Raw genomic sequence first — 24,172 nt, forward strand, 5'->3', positions numbered from 1 at the left:
CCTCTGGGGAGAAGGCCGCCGAGCTTCCACCCCCCTCCCGCCTTTCTGCAGCACGCAGGTCCCAGGAGCTCCCCTCCCCTTCGACACTTCCGCCACGCTGCCCTCCACGGAAGACGTGTCCCCTACATTGGCCTGGGTGGCCGCGGCTGAGGGTTCCCCTGATGGGCCGCCTTCCTCTTGCTCCTCCTCCTGCTCCTCCTCGGAGGGTCTGTCACTGGCAAGTTGAGGGACCTCCTCTTGGCCATCTGAAAGCAGGAAGGCACAAGAGTAGCTTTAGAGTGAGGAGAGGGCGTCAGTGCGGGATGCATGAGTGGTGGCATTCAGCGCATTGGTCGGACAGTGGCAAAGGATGTAGATCTGATGCGCAAGTGGGACGAGAGAGGTGCAAAAGGTGATGTCCTTACCATTGCTTCCCAGAACAGGGTCGGCATCTCCACATGCAACGGGCCCAATCACCCGGCGACCCATGAGGCGCTCCACGCGATGTTGCAGGTCGGTGAGTGGCTGGATATGGGGTCGTCCTCCCCCGGTCGCAGTCCAGCTCTTGCGATTATTCGCCAGCTTGGCCTGCAAGAGAAAGGACGGCCTCTAAGTACAGTGTGTCGCCGTGATCTTGTGTGCACTGCCTCCCATGGTGGAATAGCCTGGCCAGTGTGTCGCCATGATCTGGTGTGCACTGCCTCCCATGGTGGAATAGCCTGGCCAGTGTGTCGCCATGATCTGGTGTGCACTGCCTCCCATGGTGGAATAGCCTGGCCAGTGTGTCACCATGATCTGCTGTGCACTGCCTCCCATGGTGGAATAGCCTGGCCAGTGTGTCGCCATGATCTGCTGTGCACTGCCTCCCATGGTGGAATAGCCTGGCCAGTGTGTCGCCATGATCTGCTGTGCACTGCCTCCCATGGTGGAATAGCTTGGCCAGTGTGTTCAGTGCAGAATGTGCAATTGATGCTCATGCCTGTGCCATAGCTGCTGGATGAAGGCTGGCCATTAGAGCTTTCAGGTCCCTTTGCCCATAATGTGAGGTGCACATGCAAGGATGAGGAGGTCATTGGAAAGGCTACTCACCCTGACAATGCGTGTGAGGTCATTTAACTTTTTGCGGCATTGGGCACCGGTCCTGGGGACGTCGCTGTTGGCTGACAGCTTGCTGGCGACATGCCTCCAGGCTCTTCTGTAGACGCGGACCGTCGCCTTCTTGCCATTGTCCGGGTACAAAACATGGCGCCTCTTCTCCACAGCAGCAAGCAGCACACTCAGATCATGCTCTGACAAGCGCTGCGCACGTTCACGGGCCTTCTCCATGTCTTCAGGCCCTATTTGGGTCCAGCAGCAGTGTTCAGGCCTAGCTGGAGGGCTCCACTATCCAGGGCGTGGCAGCAGACACAGTCGACCCTTCCCCCTTAAGAGCTGGCCGGCGCCAGGGTGTCTGCTGTCAGTCACGAGATGGCCGCACCTGCGCTGCGCCCGGCCTCGGCGCTATAGATCACCACCTCCGGCTTAGCGCCCAAAGAGAGGCGTCCAACAGCAGTTTTAGCACTCGCCCGAACTAGTAGGGCGAAGCTAATGAATATCGGAGAAGTGGCCTAGATTTGGCGGCGGACGCAAACTTTAGCGGACGCCCCACTTTAGCGCCCCAAAAGTGGCGTCAATGAATTTCTAGGCCTTGATTCCTAAGTGATTACGTTTTGTGCTTCCATCAGGTTGGCTATGAGTGGCTTTGTCTGTTCAAGTTTTCTCAAGAGAACTTTGCCATGTTAACAGGATCCAATTTGTCACTCATATTTTATCAGTAGATGCTTTAACCCTTTAACGTCATACTGGCTTTGCTTTTTTTCCCCATTAGTTTAATTGTACCATTTGTAACGCTCCACTAATACCAGTAAAGAAAAGAAAGACTTGCATTTATATAGTGCCTTTCACGACCTCAGGACATTCCAAGTCACTGTTGCAATATAGGAAACGCGGCAACCAAGTTGCGCACAGCAAGGTCCCACAAGCAGATAATGTGACAATGACCAGACAATGGTTTTGTCCCATTAATGAGCCTTGCGTACAATAAATGCGCAGCCTTGAAGATCTCAAAGCATTTTCAGTGTACATCAGACACAAATGGCCTCGGGCCTTTGTGCCCAATAATATATCTGAAGTACGGCCCCCTTTGGGCACCCCCGGATTGCATTGTCATTCCAAATATCAAATGACTAAATCGAAGTGGAGCACCATTATATTCCCAAACCGCTCGCCAATCTGCTTAAAAAGTCCCTCTGTCCCTCTGTCCCAGCCCTAGGTTATAAGCCCCTGTCCCTTCCTCTCGCCAGCCCAATTAGTCACTCTGTGCCAGTCCCAGACTGTCCAACCAGAGAAAATCTTTGAGGGTGAAGATTTATCCACATGCGGAAGGTTTGAGGCGCGCTCAAGTTTGCTGGGAGTTCAGGGAACCCAAAAGACTTGGGGTGGCGCAAAGCCTGTTCAGTTTGATATGGAGCTCCCAACTCATCCCATTCCGGCAAATTCAAAAACGAAACTTGTGCTTGCTTGTGTGTACTGTAAGAGCAGGTGGCTCACGCATGAATTCAGTAAAACAGCAAACTTGAGATTGCTGCACTTAATTCAACACGAGAATGCAGCCAGATACCAAAACTTGGCCAAAGTATCAGCTTAACAGAGATGCCCCAGTGTCTGAGTCCCGATGTGTTTTCCAGTGGGTGGGACTAACCATGGTAGAAGTGCCCACCTCGAATTTCTGCAGGCCTGGGCACACGTGCCACCAATGGTTGTGGGGATCTCTCTTCTAAGGGCCTTGCACAGAGAGGCAGATGCAGAACTGTGCCTCGTTCGGCACTCGTAGCCTGGATTTTCTTCACCCGTGCACCTGATTTTTTTTCGGTTGGATACAGAAAACGAATCCCGCCCCGCTGCAAATGCATGGGTATTTCCACCGCAGGGAATCTTCAGGCAGATGGAATCTGTTGCTTGGACGCCTGCAGCCATCAGGGCTGGCGCACGCAGTGATAGCAATGGTCAGCTAAGACCTGAAACTCAGCTGTTGGCTTTATTGTGAACGGTTGGCATGTCTGCAGCTCAGGGGCCATTATCTAATCATCATTTATGCATTTCATGAATAATTGATACGTACTGCTGAAGTTTATCAAATTCAACCGACCACGCGGGCAGTAACTTTTGAAGCGTATGGGGACATCCATCAATGTAAAACGTCAACGTTTAAGTGAGTAAGTCAGCATTTGGAATCAAGCATCACCTGTCCACCTTTGTTGTTCAGAATTGGTACTCAATGAGACAGGTGGACCAGGGTTCTCTGTTTTAATATTTTAGACCCTGTTTTCCTAGTTTGGTCTTTTATTGTGCAGTTCTTACTAGTGCTCTGTTTTAGAACTGGGAGGGGTTTATTTTTGCTAGCAGTGCCTGCCATGGTGGACACCATTGAATACATTCCTTGTAGCTGATGTGTGACTGTGTCCACAACTGTGCATCCAGTGGATAGTGAACACTGCAGCCACGGTGGAGGGAGTGGTGGTGGTGATGGTGGTCGGGCTGCAGGTCAAGCGGACTGCTTTGTTCTGGATGGTGATGATTGACGTATATCAGGCTGAAATCGCTGTAAGCCATGTTTCTGCTAAGGGGCACTTCACGTCAATGAAGGTAGCAGTATGGGACTGTGGGAGAAAGCATGCAAAAGTTGTGGTGGAAAAACAAGTAATTGTGTAAGATCCTTGCTGTGGCTGCAATGGGCGAATGCACATCAGGGAAAGTAATTTTCAGCCTTGATTGTTTCTTTTAGTGAACTGTAATGATGTTTAATAACATTCTGAGTTGAGTGTCCTATTGTGATGGACCTTTTCACAGGCAGCAGATGCTGCAAGGCCTAGTATTGTGATATATGGTGATTAAATTACAGCCATTTGAGTAAGAATGAAGAAGGCTCTGTACACTTTCTTTTATGAGAGCTTGGCTTCAGGCAATAGCTGATTGTCGTCACGGCAACTGGAAGTTGCAGTACAGTCTCGTTCCTGTTTTCCTGCGCTGTGCATTTTAGGGACAGTCAGCGCCAACATGAATTGGAGGTGAAAGTGTGCCAAAGATCAGCCTAAAGTCCTCAGGGTCTGACCTGCCCAGTCCCAATCACTTACAGCAATAGTCATCCACTTTGCTTTATAAACATAACCTATTTTGATGTATTTAAATGGATTTCCAGTTTGCAGACCATAATCATCACCCCTAACATTTCCCTAATGTTGACTACACTGCATATTACAATTGGCATGACTGCAGCATAAAGACAGACAGGTGGCACGCACACAGCACTATTTCAAATAAGAGCCGGGGAGTTCTCCCCGGTGCCCTGGCCAACATTTATTCCTCAACCAAGACCTCAAACCAGATGATCCACTCATTTATTTCATTGCTGTCTGTGGGAGCTTGCTGTGCACAAATTGGGTGCTGCGTTTCCAACACAGTCTAGATTCAGATCAGCCATGATCCTATTGAATGGCGGAGCAGGCCCGAGGGGCCGTATGGCCTACTCCTGCTCCTATTTCTTATGTTCTTACGTTCTTATTACAACAGTGACTACACTTCAGAAGTACTTCATTGGCTGTAAAGCGCCTTGGGGCGTCCTGAGGTCATGAAATGCACTATAGAAATTTTATTTCTGATGTAAGTTATTGTGATATTAAGCACGTCAGTTTTCAAAACCATTTTCAATGTTCAATTATTTTAATATTAATATTCATTTGACCCCACAATCTTGGGGGCCTCAAGCATGTGTTAGGCCCCTTATTTACATATGCAAAGGACCTAACACCTGCTTTAGACGTGGGCTCTGGGTGCCTATTTTCTTTCCTTTCCCAATATAGTGGGTGAGATACTTCCAGCCTGAAATGTACGCGCGTTTCCTGCCCACCATTTTGTACGAATTTATAAACCGTGATCTTTCAAGACCGCTAGCTGTTGAGTACTTTATTTCCAACCAGAAGGTTGCAATTTTCGTCTTTCTGCCGCTGGTTAGTTTTTCTCTGTTAGTTTGGCATGTGTTGGCCTGGCTCGCGAGAACAAAATGCCATAGATTAGTGAGATGTTCATGCTGAGGGGACAGGGAAAGAGTGACGTTCTTCACTCTGCCAATGCCTCAACTTGCACCTTAATGCCAGCCAATCATAGAGAAGAGTCCTGGAGAACTCGACGATCTAGATTGGCCTGTCTACTGGGCTGGGCGAGACTGTTGCATCGGCATTTGAAAAAAATAGCTTGGAAAAGGCTATCAGTCTATGAAAGGTAAGAATACTCCCCTCCTCTGTACATACCCCTTGTCTAGCATCAAAAAATAAGATTATTTTCCCTGTTGTTTGTCTTAAATGATGCGTTTTCTTTGACGCTTATGACAGGCTTTGGGGGTTGAAAGCCTACTGTATGATATTAGTAATGAAAGTGTTAACACATTGCACAGCGCAACTTCTATCCACATACTTCAGAGTGAAGGTGTCCTTCTGTTCCTCCATTTTGCAATAAGCGCTATACTAATAATCTTCCAGGTTAGACACCGAGCAGTTCATAATTCACAGTTCCAAATGCTAAATTGATTTGAAAATCGCCTCAGACATATGGAACTGAAAAGCTATCTATGTCCCTCACTGCCTTTACCTGCAAGTATTGTGAAATATGTACTATGGCATTTACTGTAAATGAAATATATATGTGAAGAGAAAAAGATTGGTGAAGTCAAGCGTAGGTCCCTTGCAGTCAGAATCAGGGGAATTTATAATGGGGAACAAAGAAATGGCAGACCAATTAAATACATATTTTGGTTCTGTCTTCACAAAGGAGGACACAAATAACCTCCCAGAGATGTCGGGGAACATAGGGCCTGATGAAAGGGAGGAACTGAAAGAAATCAGTATTTGTAGGGAAATGGTGTTAAGGAAATTGATGGGATTGAAGGCCGATAAATCCCCAGGGCCTGATAATCTACATCCTAGGGTACTTAAGGAAGTGGCCCTAGAAATAGTAGATGCATTGCTGATCATTTTCTAACATTCGATGCAATCTGGAACAGTACCCATGGATTGGAGGATAGCTAATGTTACCCCACTATTCAAAAAAGGTGGTAGAGAGAAAACGGGGAATTACAGACCGGTAAGCCTGACATCGGTAGTGGGGAAAATGCTAGAGTCCATCATAAAAGATGTAATAGCAGAGCACTTGGAAAACAGTGACTGGATCGGATAAAGTCAACATGGCTTTAGAAAAGGTAAATCGTGCTTGACTAATCTACTGGAATTTTTTGAGGATGTAACTGGTAAAATAGATAAGGGAGAACCAGTGGATGTAGTGTATTTGGATTTTCAGAAGGCTTTCGATAAGGTCCCGCAGAAGAGATTAGCGTATAAAGTTAAGGCACATGGGATTGGGGGCAAGGTACTGACTTGGATAGAGAACTGGTTGGCAGACAGAAAGCAAAGAGTTGGAATAAACGGGTCTTTTTCCGAGTGGCAGGCAGTGACTAGTGGGGTACCGCAGGGATCGGTCCTTGGACCCCAACTATTCACAATATATATTAATGATCTAGACAAGGGGACTAGCTGTAATATCTCCAAATTTGCAGACGACACAAAGCTGTGTGGGCATGTGTGCTGTGAGGAGGATGCCGAGAAACTCCAGGATGATTTGGACAGGTTGGGTGATTGGGCAGAAGCATGGCAGATGCAATATAACGTGGATAAATGTGAAGTTATCCACTTTGGTAGCAAAAACAGGAAGGCAGATTATTATCTGAATGGCAATAGATTGGGAGAAGGGGAAGTGCAACGAGACCTGGGTGTCCTTGTGCACCAGTCGCTGAAAGTAAGCATGCAAGTGCAGCAGGCGGTTAAGAAGGCAAATGGTATGTTGGCCTTCGTAGCGAGAGGGTTTGAGTACAGGAATAAGGATGTCTTGCTGCAGTTGTACAGGGCCTTGGTGAGACCCCATCTTGAGTATTGTGTGCAGTTTTGGTCACCTTATCTGAGGAAGGATGTTCTTGCCATGGAAGGAGTTCAGTGAAGATTCACCAGGCTGATACCTGGGATGGCAGGATTGACGTATGAGGAGAGATTGGGTCGATTGGGCTTGTACTCGCTGGAGTTTAGAAGAATGAGAGGGGATCTCATTGAAACTTATAAAATTCTGACAGGACTGGACAGACTAGATGCAGGAAGAATGTTCCCGATGGTCGTGGATTCCAGAACCAGGGGTCACAGTCTAAGGATAAGGGGTAAGCCATTTAGGACAGAAATGAGGAGGAATTTCTTCACCCAGAGAGTGGTGAACTTGTGGAATTCTCTACCACAGAAGGCAGTAGAGGCCAATTCATTAAATATATTCAAGAAGGAGTTGAATATATTTCTCAAGGCTAAAGGGATCAAGGGGTATGGGGAGAAAGCAGGGACCGGGTACTGAATTTGGATGATCAGCCATGATCGCATTGAATGGCGGAGCAGGCTTGAAGGGCCGAATGGTCTACTCCTGCTCCTATCTTCTATGTTTCTATGAAACCGTGCACTAAAAGCATTTAAATTTGCACAGTTCACATCAACATTGTTAAAATTGGTGCTGTGTGGTACAAATACACGGGGGGAATTTAACCCACCCCCATCGATGGCAACGGGATGGGGGGGTGGTGGGTCTTTAAATTGGAGCGTTCAACCTTGTCGCACTGTTCCCGCTGGCCACCATAATAACTGCTCATTGACAGTGACCAAGGTGCCCACCAGAAGCAGGTGGGAGCCGCATAAATGTATGCAAATCGGGGTCCAGCTACGTCAATGGGACCCTGACTGGATTTTATCTCAGGCCTGAGCTGAGTGGCCCCCATGGCTTTCCTGCCAGGTGAAAGCCGGTCAGCAGCTTTCAGGAATACGAAGAGGCCCTCTGAGCTAAGTCGAAATCTGTCCTTTATGGTGGTCCTCTGGGCCCCACAAAGAAAGTTGCAGACACCCCCCGCCCCAGACTCCCACCCTGCTTCCCGCGCATGAGACCGTCCCGAAAGCCCTCTCCCCGTGAACTTCTGCTGCTGCCCTCTAGCCAGCTGCCACTTTCTGCCCATTTCCGATGGGCAGCCAAACCGTGGCATACAGAGGAGTCCGGGGAAATTAAAACACCCGGGCCTGAAATCTGGGCCTACCAGGGTGTTTTCCACTCACCCAATCCCCTACTGGGAGTTAAAATCAACTGTTTCAAATTTGCCACATCGGTTCATAGTACAGTACCTCTTAAATGGTGGTGTCCTACAACAACAACCTGCGTTTATATAGCACCTTTAATGTAGTAAAATATCCCAAGGTGCTTCACAGGAACGTCATCAGAGAAAATTTGACACCGAGCCTCATAAGGAGAAATTAGGACTGGTGACCAAAAGCTTGGCCAAAGAGGTAGGTTTTCAGGAGCGTCTTAAAGGAGGAGAGAGAGGCGGAGAGGTTTAGGGAGGGAATGCCAGAGCTTAGGGCCTAGGCAACAGAAGGCACAGCCACCAATGGTGGAGTGATTGAAATCGGCGATGCACAAAAGGCCAGAATTGCAGTGTTCTGTTGCTAAAGCACTGCTGCACACATCAATGTTGCACTGAAGTGAATAAATACTTGCTTGAAAAATAGGGTCTGTTGCATAGATGCTCAGCCATGGACAGTACAATATGCATAAATATTGTATAAGCCCTTCTTACAATTTGACAAAATAGTTACAAAATGATTCTGGTTTTGGTTCAGAGTTGATCGTAGCAGGCTTCTTGATATAAGTGGCACTTACGAGATTAAGAGAGAAATGTTTCATGGTGCTATTGATCATTTCGAAAGTGGAACACTGCATGAGAAAACACGCCAAGTTCTTGGCAAGCATCACAGACAGCATTACAAAGGTTACTCCCCTGAAAGCTGAGGCTGTGTTAACGGATATATTGCTCAGCCACAGAGAATGGTCTCAAGAGGCCTTTGCAGGTCTCAGAATGCGTCAGGACCAGATTATGTCAGGCGAGTGATCGACTCAGAGCGCTGCTTTATATGTGCGAATGCTGAGAAAAACAGAAAAGAATATTGGGCGCGGTGTGAAACTGGGCTACCGATTCACTGTGATCCCATTTCGCATTGGCATAGACCAATTTCATCCCCCATGGTTTGTCCCGTAGTTAGGATGTCCAGTGTACGGCCTATCTCACCCTCCTCGCTGGTTCGCTACACGTGACGAAGGATAATGCCTGTGTCATATTCTTCCAGACAAGCCCAGTATTTCCAGGTTATATACCTGCATCTATTTTATCATAGTCATACAGTCATAGAGTCATAATTGCACAGAAGGAGGCCATTCGGCCCATCGAGTCCATGCCAGCTCTCTGTAGAGCAATCCAGTCAGTCCCATTCCCCCGCTCTATCTCCGTAGCCCTGCAAGTTTATTTCCCTCAAGTGCCTATCCAGTCTCCCCTTGAAAACATTGAGTGTCTCCGCTTCCACCGCTTCCATCGGCAGCGAGTTCCAGGTCCTCACCACTCGCTGCGTAAAAAAGTTTTTCCTCACATCCCCCTATATCTCTTGCCCAAAACCTTAAATCTGTGTCCCCTAGTCCTTGTACCATCAACTAGTGGGAACAGCCTTTCCCCGTCTAGCCTATCCAAACCCGTCATAATCTTGTACACCTCTATCAAATCACCCCTTAACCCTTTGCTCAAATGAAAACAAATCCAGCTTCTCCAACCTGCCCTTGTAGCTAAGATCCCCCATCCCCAGAACCATTCTGGTAAATCTCCTCTGCACCCTCTCAAGGGCCTTCACATCCTTCCTAAAGTGTGGTGACCAGAACTGGACGCAATACTCCAGTTGTGGCCTAACCAGCGCTTTATAAAGGCTCAGCATAACTTCTCTACTTTTGTACTCAATACCTCTATTCATGAAACCCAAGATCCCATATGCTTTGTTACCACTCTCTCAATATGTCCTGCCACTTTTATATTTGTAATTATATTTGTAATTAATCAACCGAGGCCCCATCTCTCAGGTGGACGCAAAGGATTCAGAAGCGCTGAGTGGATGATTCACCTCGGCCTACTCCTGAGGTACCCACCATCACAGAAGCCAGTCTTCAGCCAAATCGATTCACTCCACGTGATATCAAGAAATGGCTGAGTGCACTGGACACAGCAAAAGCCCCGACAATGTCCCGGCTGCAGTGCTGATGACTTGTGCTCCAGAACTAGCCGTGCCTCTAGCTAAATTGTTCCAGTACAACAACAACACTAACATCTACCCGACAAAGTGGAAAACTGACCAGATATGTCCTGTCCACAAAAAGGGGACAAATCCAATCCGACCAATTACCACCCCATCAGTCTACTCTCAATCATCAGCAACGTGATGGAAGAGGTCGTTAACAGTGCTATCAAGTGGCAGTTACTCACCAATAGCCTGCTCACCAATGCTCAGTTTGCATTCCCCCAGGACCACTCGGCTCCCGACCTCATTACAGCCTTGATCCAAACATGGACAAAAGAGCTTAATTCCAGAGGTGAGGTGAGAGTGACTGCCCTTGACATCAAGGCAGCATTTGACCAAATGTGGCATCAAGGAGCCCTAGTAAAACTGAAGTCAATGGGAATCGGGGGGAAAACTCTCCACTGGCTGGAGTCATACCTAGCACAAAGGTATGGTTGTGGTTGTTGGAGGCCAATCATCTCGGCCCCAGGACTTCGCTGCAGGAGTTCCTCAGGGCAGTGTCCTCGGCCCAACCATCTTCAACGATCAACAGAAGGTCAGAAATGGGGATGCTCGCTGATGATTGCACAGTGTTCAGTTCCATTCGCAACTCTGCAGATAATGAAGCAGTCCATGCCCGCATGCAGCAAGACCTGGACAACATTCAGGCTTGGGCTGATAAGTGGCAAGTAACATTCGCGCCACACAAGTGCCAGGCAATGACTATTTCCAACAAGAGAGAGTCTAACCACCACCCCTTAATATTCAACAGCATTACCATCACCAAATCCCCCACTATCAACATCCTGGGGGTCACCATTGACCTGCAACTTAACTGGACCAACCACATAAATACTGTGGCTACAAAAGCAGTTCAGAAGCTGGATTTTCTGCGGTGAGTGACTCACCTCCTGACTCCCCAAAGCCTTTCCACCATCTACGAGGCACAAGTGAGGACTGTGATGGAATACTGTCCACTTGCATGGAGAAGTGCAGCTCCAACAACACTCAAGAAGCTCGACAGCATCCAGGACAAAACAGCCCGCTTGATTGGCACCCCATCCACCACCTTAAACATTCACTCCCTCCACCACTGGCGCTCCGTGGCTGCAGTGTGTACCATCTACAAGATGCACTGTAGCAACTCGCCAAGGCTTCTTCAACAGCACCTCCCAAACCCGTGACCTCTACCACCCAGAAGGACAAGGGCAGCAGGCTCATGGGAACACCACCACCTCCCAGTTCCCCACCGTCACACACCATCCTGACTTGGAAATATATCGCCGATCCTTCATCGTCACTGGGTCAAAATCCTGGAACTCCCTCCCTAACAGCACTGTGGGAGTACCTTCACCACACGGACTGCAATGGTTCAAGAAGGAGGCTCACCATCACCTTCTCGAGGGCAACTAAGGATGGGCAATAAATGCTGGCCTTGCCAGCGATGCCCACATCTTGTAAATGAATGAAAATAAAATTTTGGAGGGTGGGGGGGCGGTGAAATTGGATTAGGCTCAAAACCGGGCATGGGGAGCGCGACGCGCGATCTGCCCGCACACCTTTCAAAGTGGCACAGGCAGCACGCAAAATTCGTTATAATGATTGGAGCGCTGAGCTCAGCACTAAACATGCTGTTGGTTGGCTTAGCGCTCAGCAGGGGGGCCAATATCGGGTGCAGTTTAATGGCCAATAAAATTTTGCCTCGGCTCTCTGCACTTCTTAAGGGGGACGTGCCTTGTTGCAGAAGCACCTCATTGTCACTCTGAAGCCATGGCTCAACAGTGAAGAAAGGTTCTCAGATGCAACACTGGAGGCCTTGGTCCTGGGGGTGCACTGAAGACGTCAGGTCCTCTACCCGCAGAGGGGCAGGAGGTCTTCTTGACAGCATGCCAGAAGGCAGTGGGAGGAGATAGCCCAAGCCATCAGTGCCACGTGTGTTGCCCCCAGGACCTGGACCCAGTGCCACAAGAAGTTTAATAACCTCACACGAGTGGTCAAGGTCAGTGAATGCATCTTCAAATTCCATATCTCCACCAACTGCACCACCAGCCTCGCACACTGCACAATGCACCACACCTCCATCAATCACCTACCAACAATCTCTAGCAATCACCACTCATACCTCACAATCATAGTTTCACTTCATCCTCACACACTTGCCACTGCTGCAAGACTCACACCCACATCTCACAGCTTGCACACACTGCCAGCTATTCAACCATGGAAGACACATAACCCAAACATATTGCACCACACTCACTGACTCACTTCCCTTTCTCGTACAGGCAAAGGTGGCTCACAACCGCATGAGCAGCAGCAGATGGACAGATGGGAAGCCTGACTTCAGAACCTCACTGAGCTGGAGGATACAGTGCTGGAGATAATTGAAGGCCATGGCAAGCGGCGAGGTTGAAAGCATTACTGATGATGACAGTATGCTCGTACCTAATCCTTCTTCTCACCTCCCACTTCCCCCTCACCCCACAATCTCTTCTCACTGACAACCTGCTGATGGTGTAAGCATGCACATCTTGCTTTCCCCCCTCCCCTCACCACAACCCTACCCTTGTGCCTTTCTCCTTTCAGATTCCCAAGAACTGCCAACAGCACAGCCTGTCCCCAACGTTGTGGAGGAGGAGAGTGAAGGAGAAGAGACACCGTTACTCGATCTGACACTCCCAGGCACCAGCTCAGAAAATGGCACTGCGCGAACTTTAGAGGGCCTTATAGAGGCGGGATCTGAAGGTGGTGAATCACCGGGCAGGAGTGGGCTGCAGCCAGGCCTGGTGGAAAGGGTAGCTCGGGTGCCAGCTCCCTGGAGGGCAAGGTCACACACAGGTTCTGCTGCACAGGACTCAGATAAGGACTTTGAAGGGTGGTCTTCAGAAGAAGGGTGATGGGCATGCAGACAGAAATGCTTTGTTCAATGGCAGGCCTGCCAGAGAACCTCTTGTCAGTGTCAAGGAGCACGGAGGAGCCCGCTCCAACATTGAACAGGGCTTTGCGCTGAGCTTGGAGCCCATGATTTCCAGGATGGAAGTGATGGGCAACTCCATTAGCGCACTTGTGGACACGACCATGCTGCTGGGTGTGATGGGTGATGTCTCAGCTTCCATTGCAGCACAATTGGAAGCGACCCAATGTCTCAGTGCTGCAGTGGAAGTGTAGACTTCTGTCATGCAGTCTCAGCTTGCTGCCACCCAAGCTCAGACTGATGCCATCATGGCTGGGTTTACCAGTGTGGAAAGGGGCTTGCAGGGTCGCACAGCAGTTCAGCAATCTGTCCTCCAACAGATGGCTAGGAAGCCTGTGGCGCCTCCCCAGGGGAGTGGCAGTGGCTCTGTGGAGCAAGAACCTGCTGTCCTCTCTCAGGACGACAGCATTCCTACTCCTACCCCCACCACTCCGCCAGTGCCCTTGCTGTTGCCTGTCAGCCAGCCAGCCCAGACTGCTGCTGCCCGTGCCGAGGTGGTGCAGTCTACAGCCAGGCCTTCTAGGCCCAGGGCTGCTTGAGATCATCCTGGAAAGGCCATCTGCAGTCTCCCCCCACTGAAAGTCAGCAGCCTTCCACCAGCCATGCTGCTGGCACTGGGGTAGCACTTCGTAGGAGCACTAGAAGAGGCAAAGGAACACAATAGACAGACACTGAAGGGATGTACAAGGGTGATTAGTTGACATTGTTATGTAGTTTTGCATTGATTAATTTGTAAATTATGTTTGTGTTGTGGTGTCTCTCATTTCAGCATTGTGCCCAAGAGGATGCTGTGATGTTCCGTGACAGAGGGATGGTAAGGTGGGGAAGTGTTCAGCAACGGGGATCTGGGGTTACATTCAGGGGAACTGGATTCTGATGAGGCCCTCACGGACAGCCCGTCCGGAATGGGGATCTGCTGCCTGCCTCCTCCATTTCTCCTCTTCCTCCTCCTCCTGAGGTGATCACGGAACCCCTGGTGGCAAGGGTTGCGCCCTCATGATGGCCAAGTTGTGGAGGATGCAGCAGACCACCGTGAAATGGGACACCTGCTCCGCCAAGTACTGGAGAGCTCCTCTCAAGCGGTCAAGGCAGGGGAAGCATTGCTTGAGCACCCCGATGGTCTGCTCGATGAAGTTCCTCGTGGCAGCATGGCTGTCATTATATGATTGCTGGCCATGAGTGTTGGGGTTGTGGAGGGGAGTCATCAGCCAGGTGTAGAGCGGATAGCCCTTGTCTGCAAGCAGCCACCCTCGGGTTCAGCGTGGTGGCTGGAAGATTGCTGGCACAGCGGACTGGTGCAGGATTGAGGCATTATGACTGCTGCCAGGATACCGGCCATTCACCATCATGGTGTGCTGTGCGTGATCGCACACCAACTACACATTAAGAGAGCGGTAGCCTTTGCAGTTGCGGTACCTCTCAGGATTGATATGTGCCGCCCGCAAAGCCATGTGTATGCAGTCGATGGCACCCTGCAGCATGGGGAAGTCCACTATCCTGGCAAAGCCACTTGCACGCTCCTCCTCCTTCTCTCTGTTCAGAGAGAAGACAATGAAGTCCCTTCTCCTGGAGTAGAGAGCCTCTGTGACCTCCCAGATGCTGCGATGGATGGAGAACCGGGAGATGTTTGCTGTGTCTCCTGCTGCAGACTGGATTTCACGACCTGTGTCTTGCAAAATCTTGCAACTTTCGAGCAGACATCGCTCAATCATATGAAAAAATACAATGTAGTTGTAATTTCCCACTGTCATTTGAAGGAATTCCCAGAATCAGTATTTGAAATTCTTGAGATCCCACACAAAAACAATAGCAGAGTGGGGATTCCGGCCTCTTGTGGACTTGCTAGGATTGAGACCTGCTCATGCGGTCTTTTGAATTAAGAAGACAGATGCACTTTCAGCAACCCTTTCTTCAATCAAATGTTACAAAGAATTATGGTTACTAATCGATCTCCTGTGGAGAGCCCAAGAAAGAAAGAACTAGCATTTCTCTAGCGCCTTTCACGACCTCAGGGCATCCTAAAGCACTTAGTCCAAGTGTAGTCTACAGGTGAAGTGCGGTTAGAGGCCCAGGGACATTTCGACCAAGGCATGCAGATTAATTCAGTGTCTTTCAAAGTCACAGACTTCATTTTATATTTCCGCTACAAATTTATTTGTAACGAAAAACTGTTCATACAAAAATGTTCACACTGCAATTACCAGCGGCATGTCAATGACCCCTTTGGTGCTCGGGTGTAATTACAGTGCAGGCATAACGAGGGGCCGATCTTAACTTGGCAAAATCAGCGGTAATGGCCTCAAAGTGGGTAAGGTAGATATACCGCCACGTTAGCGCTGATTTTTAAAAGTTAAAATTGAGCCCTCATAGTGCAAATGCTGTAATTGAAAGAGACAGAACCAATGACTGCAAGGCCAGTGACGCAAAGGGAGCAGGACTGGGACAGGGGCTCCCAGTGCTGGGGGTTCCAACTTCCCTGACCTCGGTGGGACCCATTGGATGCTGCTACGCCGAGTGAAATGTGGAATTCCAGCCTCTAGAAGGGCACAAATGGTTGCCACCAAGAGGGGGAGGGGAGCGTGGACTGTAGAGAAGTGGCTCGAATGCCCCGAAAATAAGGACATTTAAATAAAACGTTATAAGGAAAGCTTACGATTTTGAAATGGGACTGTTTTTAATCATAAGTACACCTTTCAGTAAATGCAGAATATTTTTAGTGTTACGAACTGCTAGAGTACAATTTTTTCAAATAGGAATGAGGAGATGTATAAAGCCCTCAAACTATTTTCAGACACGACATTTCCTGAGCATTCAAGAAATCCGCTGCTCTTGCTGCCACCCAGTGCCTGCAGAGCGCAACTACTGGATTCTGTGCGTGTCCTCTGACTTGACAGAAGAGTAATTTCCATGCGGTGCACAGATTTTTAAATTTACTTCATGCTTGGGGGCACATTTACATTGCCGCATGCCCATCCACCTGCCCATGAATATTAATGTGTTCAGCTCAGCAACTTAAAACTGCTTCACCAAATTCCAAACTTCAGATGACCGAGCAGCTCAGTGCCATCAGTCTCTCCCGTCAATCTCTCTCCATTCCTTATGGGAACGGGCTTTCGGGAAAATGTTGCTGTATGTCTGCATGTTATCCAGAGAGACTGATGGGTAATTTTGGAGCCCGACATGTTTTAAAGACGTTCTGGAGAAGCCCTGCGTATAGAAAGATTGAAATCGGCTCACTCCAGGTCTCCTCAGATACATTAACCCTTGGAGTGTTGCAGTACTGTTTTTTTGACCCAATATTGAACGCATTATTCTCATTTATTCAAAGAATGTTGTTATATATTTTCCACTTTAAGTGATTTTTAAAAAATATACTTTAATATTCACCAGTCAAACTAATGGCTCTCAGGCCAATTTCTCTCCTCAAATTTGTGAAATCCGGATTCAATAGCAGTAAGAGCAAAAAATTGGTCAGTTACATGTCACCTGAAATGAGGCTGTTTCCATTCATTTAAAGGACTTAAATTAACAAACAACTGCAGAAACTCTCAAAAATGTCTTTCATCTAGCAAAACAAAGTAGAAAAAAAGAACATTTTGCAAATCTACAACCTGATTCTCGATGCCAGCTCTCCTCGCTCTCAGTATCAGCCCTCCTCACTCTGGCTCCCCGATATCAACCCCACAGTACCAACCCTCCCAATAACAACCCTCCTCACTCAACCCCCCCATTCCAACCCTCCCAATACCAACCCCGCCAATAACAACCCTCCTCACTCAACTTCCACGATATCAACCCTCCTCACTCAACTTCCACGATATCAACCCTCCTCACTCAACTTCCACGATATCAACCCTCCCATATCAACCCCCCCAATATCAACCCCCCTCACCCAACCCCCCCCCAATATCAACCCCCCTCACCCAACCCCACTCCCAATATCAACCCTCCTCGCCCAAATCCAGTCCCACTCTGACCTTTTCTGAATCCCCCACTCCTTCTTTCGCCATGCCTTCAGCCACGTAGACCCCACACTCTGGGATTCCCTCCATCTGTCCATCTGCCTCTTCACCTCCGTCTCTTTCACATACCTCTTTGATCAAGCTTTTGGCCACCGCTCCTAATACCTCCTTCTTTGGCTCACCACACTTACTTCCTATTACAGTTCAGTGAAGCACCTTAGGATGTTTTTCTACATTAAAGGCACTAAATAAATGAGAGTTGCTGCTGCTCTCAAAGTTTGCTGATGATGCCAAATTAGAATGTGTGGCAAACTGTGAAGGTGCCTCAGGGATATGGAGACAGATTAGCAGAGTGGGCAGATAGGTGTCAGATGCACTTCAGTATAGTAGAATGCAAAGTCATGGGAGAATGAACAGTGAAATGAAAAATAGCATAAACAGCAAGATTTTTTTTTAAAGTAGAGGAATTGAGAGATTTAGGGATGCAGCTACACCAATCTTTAAAGGTGAAAGTATCAGTGATAACAAAAAATAAGGCAAATGCAGTTCTGGGTTTTATATAAGCAGTCATTGAATACAAAGGCAAAGAGGCGATGTTGAATTTGTACAAATCATTGATTAAGTTATATTGGAAAAAAGAATACTTAAGGAGGAATACAATTTGATCTAATTTTTTAAAGGAACAAAGAGAATTGGTAGGGTGGATGTGAAATTGTCGGTGCCAAACTAAAAGAAGAAAACCAGGGAACGCAATCAAAAGTAAAGGAACAACAACTTCTATTTATATAGCGCCTTTAACATAGTAAAACATCCCAAGGCACTTCACAGGAGCGTTATCAAACAAAATTTGACACTGAGCCACATAAGGAGATATTAGGACAGATGGCCAAAAGCTTGGTCAAAGAGGTAGGTTTTAAGAAGCGTCTTCAAGGAGAAGAGAGAGGCGGAGAGGTTTGTAAGATTCGCAAAATTTCCACATTTCCCCAAAGGTTATTATTAATAAAAGGGACCCTGCATGGACATTTTAAAAAGGGTACCCAAAGATGGCATCCGCACCTCGTGACCAAAAGCCTGCAAGATTTTTAAAAACTTGGACTCTGTGGCACAAGCAGCTTTTGGGGAAATCGAAACCTAAAATGCAGTTTCTGTGAAAAAGGATTTTGTATTTTGGAAAGCAGACAGAACTTTGAATATGCATTAAGCCAAATCGTAGACAGACCAAAACCAGTTAGGCCTATACTTGAGGCCATCAAGTTGTTTGCATCTATAATCGGAAACAGCTTAAGGAAGCCATCGAGGCTGGACAGGCCGATTAAAATGCATTAATAACAATACAGCTCAGACATCAGGCCATTAGGTGCGATCAACAGCCATCTAAAAACAGTTAGTTTAGATTGATACAATTAATTAAACTAGCCCGCCAAGATTGGGACAATGAACTAACCTGATTTGGCGTGCAGATAAGGGTTCTCGTGAGGAGTATAACTGAAGGCCCCGGGTAGCAATCACTCTCTTGGCTCTTGCTCTGCTCCCCTGCTTGCTTGCTCTTGTCCCTGCTCTCGTGGCTCCGGCCTCTTGGGCTGCCGCTCGTACTCGTGCCCTGGCCTCGTGGCGGGTTCTCTCCCCGTAGCAGATTTTCAGTAACCAGTTACACCATACCAACAGCAGGGGAGGGGAACGAGACCCAAGTCCATAACCATCCAGGACACCCAGGCCACAGAAAGGGGCGAGACGAAGTCGAGCAGGTAGCCCAGGACTTGTATAGTAGTCCAGCGAGATGAGACGAGTGGAGACAAAGAAGACGATAACAACTCGATAAGGGCAGAGCAGGGCAGCAAAAAAGTATCGATAAAGACCAAGCGCCTAGTTATAAGCCTAGAAAACGCAGGTGGCCACGCCACGACGAATAGACTGGCGTTCTTAAGCTTGGGTAGGAAAATCTAGGCAGTTAAAACTGCCAACTGCCCTGTAGGCACAACGGTGCCGACGGCGACCACCCGAGGGAGAAGAAGAGGAGAACCCATCGCGACGAAACGACGACGGCAGCGGAGGGGAGAAGGTGTGTCGCAGCAGTAGATCCAGCACCGTGCCCCTGAAGACCACGTGGCAACGGGGTACCTAGAAGGACCAAAAACCAGACCTCAAAACTCACACTCGTTAACAGTTGGCTTTATTTTGGATTGGTGAGCATGAATTCTGGCCCCTCATAGCTTAATCTGGTTAGGTATAAGGGGTGGGATAAGGATAAGGGGATTGTTAAGATAGTTTGTTTTCCCTTGATGTGCCGTGTGTTCCCCACTCCCTGTATAAGTATAGTTATTTTGTATTTGCCTGTAATTTTATACTAGTAACTTCTCATAAGATTTTGTTAATTTCTATTTTAATAAAATCTTGGTTTTCTTACATCCAAACCCCCTGTCTACTTGAGTCTTTTCTGTATCGCCGCCTATGCCTAAGTCCGGTGTCTAGAACCCAGGGCGTGGGAGCGATTCGAACCGCTCACAAACAGTCAGGGGCATAACTGACTGGGCGCACGCGCCACACCCGCCACCCCCTACAGGTTTAGGGAGGGAATTCCAGAGCATGGGGCCTAAGCAACTGAAGGCATGGCCACCAATGGTGGAGCGATTAAAATCAGGGATGCACAAGAGGCCAGAATTGGAGGAGTGCAGATATCTCAGAGAGTTGTGGGGCTGAAGGAGATTACAGAGATAGGGCGGGGCGAGCCCATGGCGGGAATTAAATACAAGGATGAGAATTTTGAAATCGTGGCGTTGCTTAACCGGGAGCCAATGTAGGTCAGCGAGCACAGGGGTGATGGGTGAACGGGACTTGGTGCGAGTTAGGACACGGGCAGCAGAGTTTCGGATGAGCTTAAGTTTATGTAGAGCTTGAACGTAAGGTTCAGTTACTTAACCTTCTGAGTTGTGCCACTAGTCTAGTGAATATGGATTCCGTTTGAGCAATTACAAAAAGATTTGATTCAACTGGAGTAATGGAACATAACCTGGTGACAAAGCAAGATGAAGATGCAAATTTCTGAATGGTTCTTTTAGACACATTTAAGTAGTGAGAGCTGATGTAATAAAACTCACTACGCACTTGGTTCGCGTATAAAGCAAGGCTTTAATCAACTTGTTTCAAAACATGGAGGTCTAGTTGTACTTCACTAGTTCCTGTCTTACAAAATGTCCCTGAACGCTGGGCCCACGCCCGAGTATTTATACTCCTTGGACAGTGCCACCAGCTGGCCGTCCACTGTTATTTCATGAGTCGTTTCTTCATGATGATGAGATTTATAACAAGAGCTAGATAGGCTAAGTGCAACTTTGTTTGTGTTTCGACTGAATAATTTTACCGATGCAATTATTTTCTTTTATTTGCGTCCTTTGGGGGTAAAAATAAAGACGTGTTAGGAAGCCCAAGTGCCCAGGTTTGGGATCCTTCAGCGAGGAATTGCTGTGTACAAGGCAAAAGAAAAAAGAAAGAACCGGGGGGCACGGTGGCATAGTGGTTAGCACTGTTGCCTCACAGCGCCAGGGACCCGGGTTCGAATCCGGCCTCGGGTGACTGTCTGTGTGGAGTTTGCACATTCTCCCCGTGTCTGCGTGGGTTTTCTCCGGGTGCTCCGGTTTCCTCCCACAGTCCAAAGATGTGCGGGTTAGGTTGATTGGCTATGATAAAATAAAAAAAGATTGACCCTTAGTGTTAGGGGGATTAAATACGTGGGGTTACGGGGATAGGGTGGGATATGTGTTGGTGTAGGGGTTACGGGGATCGGGTGGGATATGTGTCGGTGCAGGCTCGATAGGCCGAAATGGCCTCTATCTGTACTGTGAGGTTTCTGTGATTCTGTGATATAGCGCCTTTCACGACCTCAGGACGTCCCAAAGCGCTTTGAAGTGTAGTCGCTGTTGTAATGTGGGAAACATGGCAGCCAGTTTGCACACAGCAAGCTCCCTCAAACAGCAATGTGATAATGACCAGATAATCTGTTTTAGTGACTTTGGTTGAGGGATAAATATTGGTCATGATACTGGGGAGAACTCCCCTGCTCTTCTTCAAAATAGTGCCATGGGATCTTTTATGTTCACCTGCTAGGACAGACGGGACCTCGGTTTAAATCTCATCTGACAGCGCAGCACTCCCTCAGCACTGCACTGGAGTGCCAACCTAGATTTTGTGCTCAAGTCTCTGGAGTGGGACTTGAAACCGCAATCTTCTGCCTCAGAGGCGCGAGTACCGACAACTGAGCCACCGAAGAGTATTCATGAAACAGTGAAACACTTAGAGCATAGGGTTAAATGTTTAACCATCTTACTAGCTTTCCAACTACTTTCATACTCTTTACATTTTTGTCTTTCAGTTTGTTTTCTGCCGTGAGTGCAAGGAAGAATACCATGAGGGGGAGTGCAGTGGTCTTCATATTGGAGAAACAACTGTGAGCCAGCAGGTAGGAGAGTGAATTCTTGGAAAAACAGCACTTTCAAATTCTTTCTGGTGCTGTAACTGCGAACTATTAGTTAAAGTTTCGCTCTGAAAGAAAAATAACTCTGCTTCTGTGTGCCTGTATAACCTGTAAGTACAATGGCTATATTTATGAAATAGGGTCCTGTATTCCTCTCAAGCCATGGCTTTCAATGGGAATTGATGGATATGGTGAGAATGAGCAGGTAGGGTTCATCTATCAAAAAGGGACAAATAGATTTTTCCTGTAATGCTCTTATTTCAGTCCTGACACATGTACAGTAAAATAACAAATAGCGGAGTGGATTAGAAAGCTATGAATACAATCAGGGAGTTCAAATGATGTTATAAAGCCACAAGAGCATTTCTCATAATGGTTTATAAACAGCATCTGAACCCTGAGATCAGGTTTTACCCTTGAAGTATTTCAGGTGTTCTGTCATTAACTCTTACAGAATCATACAGCACAGAGGAAGCCATTCGGCCCATCGTGTCTGTGCCGGCTCTTTGAAAGAGCTATCCAATTAGTCTTACTCTCCGCTCTTTCCCCAGAGCCCTGCAAATTTTTGCTTTTCAAGTATTTATCCAATTCCCTTTTGAAAGTTACTATTGAATCTGCTTCCACTGCCCTTTCAGGCAGTGCATTCCAGATCATAATAACTCGCTGAGTAAAAAAAATTCTCCTAATTTCCCCCCTGGATTTTTTGCCAATTATCATAAATATGTGTCCTCTGGTTACCGCCCCTCCTGATAGAGTAGTTAGGGAAACAGTGTTTCTCTATCTACTCCATCAAAACCCCTATATTAAATCCCTCCTCTGCTGTAAAGAGAACAATCCCAGCTTTTCTGGTCTCTCCACATAACTGAGGTCCCTCACCCCTGGTACCATTCTGGTAAATCTCTTCTGCACCCTCTCCAAGGCCTTGATATCCTTCCTAAAGTGTGGTGCCCAGAATTGGACCAGGCCACATCATTCTGGAGGATGATCTGCTTGTCTAAACTAAATCAATTGGCACACCTCTAAGTTTGATGCTTAGATCTCCCAAATACTGCCCAGTATTCTTGTTGAGCAGCTCTCCAAACATTGTCTTCCATAGGCACTTGTTGGTGTTCACATATTCATTCCATAGGTTATGGTAGACATAGCACAGCCATCTCGAAGCTTCAACATAGTGTTGTCACTTAGCATCTTCTTCTAGCCTTTCCCATGCTCCCTTGAACTTATAATCCATTCCTGAGCCTGCACACTGCCAAAAATGTTTCATTTCTGGCACGCATTCCGACATCCATATTTCTCCATGTGGTTGTCACATTTCACGATTATGCGACCATTATTTTTGCAGAATAGATTTGGGAATGATTTATGTTTAAAACAAAAGCAAAGTGAATTTACATGGGTTTAGAAAGCCACAGCTATAGCACTGAGACGACTGGAGAGCTTGATGTAGGTAAGCACCCCACAAACCCGCGACCACCTAGAAGGACAAGGGCAGCAGGCACATGGGAACACCACCACCTCCAAGTTCCCCTCCAAGTCACACACCATCATGACTTGGAAATATATCGCTATTCCTTCATCGTCGCTGGGTCAAAATCCTGAAACTCCCTCCCTAACAGCACTGTGGGTGTAACTTCATCACACGGACTGCAGTGGTTCAAGAAGGCGGCTCACCACCACCTTCTCAAGGGCAACTAGGGATGGGCAATAAATGCTGGCCTTGCCAGTGACGCCCAGATCCCATGAACGAATAAAAAAAAAGCCAGGCATTGAAGAGATCTCCACAATGAGACCGGGGACATGAGGAATTCATCGTCTTATCTCATATGGCAACAAATATTCATGTCCGTCGTGTTGAAGACAATTCTATTCACGGTGGGCATGTTGTAGGTGTAGGTGTCATCTCTAGGCAAAAAGAGTAGTTGATTTGGTTGACGGGTCTGCTGGCGAATTCCTGCATGGAGTCGGAATTCATGAAAAGAAGGAAAAAAAGCCCATGTTTGGGAGTCAGTGGGGTCGATTTTGACTTATGGGTGACCAACTGACAGATCAGACCATCCAGTTGCCCGAAGAGTGCAGCCCCCATTTTGAGGCACTGCCGCCATTCACATCGGACCAACGAGCCGCAAGGCATCGAACGACGTCCCGATGCAGCTCTCCAGATTAAGGCTGCCCATTGTCAGGCTACCATCATATACAGGTATACAGAGGGAGGGCTCTAAATCATGAAGGGGGCGTGTCCCGGGCGGCAGCGGCCTCTGGACCCCACAAAAATAATTTCAAATGTACCAATGCTGGACCTCTTCGGCTCTATCGGCCATGGAACTGAACCTGCACAGTGCACACTCCCACCATTTCCAACCTAAAATGGCAACCGAGGTCCTAGGACCTTGATTCGCATATTGAAATGAGCCTACCACCTGAAACAGGCAGGCACTCTGGGCCTTCAGTGGTAGGTCCCTTTCAAAATGACGCCGACCACATTGCCGGGGTTACTCATCCCATTTTGAGGCCGTTACTGCCCTGTTAGCATGAGGGA

General features: G+C 47.8%; 1 protein-coding gene across 2 annotated transcripts in view; it reads left to right on the forward strand.

The window, feature by feature from the left end:
* prkn (parkin RBR E3 ubiquitin protein ligase) overlaps positions 1–24,172 on the forward strand; it is a 2,088,612-nt gene that overhangs the window by 2,015,498 nt on the left and 48,942 nt on the right. For both annotated transcript variants that reach the window (XM_085981987.1, XM_085981988.1), the window contains one exon: positions 21,535–21,621. In XM_085981987.1, the coding sequence (XP_085838113.1) occupies positions 21,535–21,621 (87 nt within the window). The remainder of the gene's footprint in view (positions 1–21,534; positions 21,622–24,172) is intronic.

This window comes from Somniosus microcephalus, chromosome 3 (assembly GCF_052327205.1).
Source record: "Somniosus microcephalus isolate GS21.2 chromosome 3, FLI_Smic_1.0, whole genome shotgun sequence".
Lineage (NCBI taxonomy): Eukaryota > Metazoa > Chordata > Chondrichthyes > Squaliformes > Somniosidae > Somniosus > Somniosus microcephalus.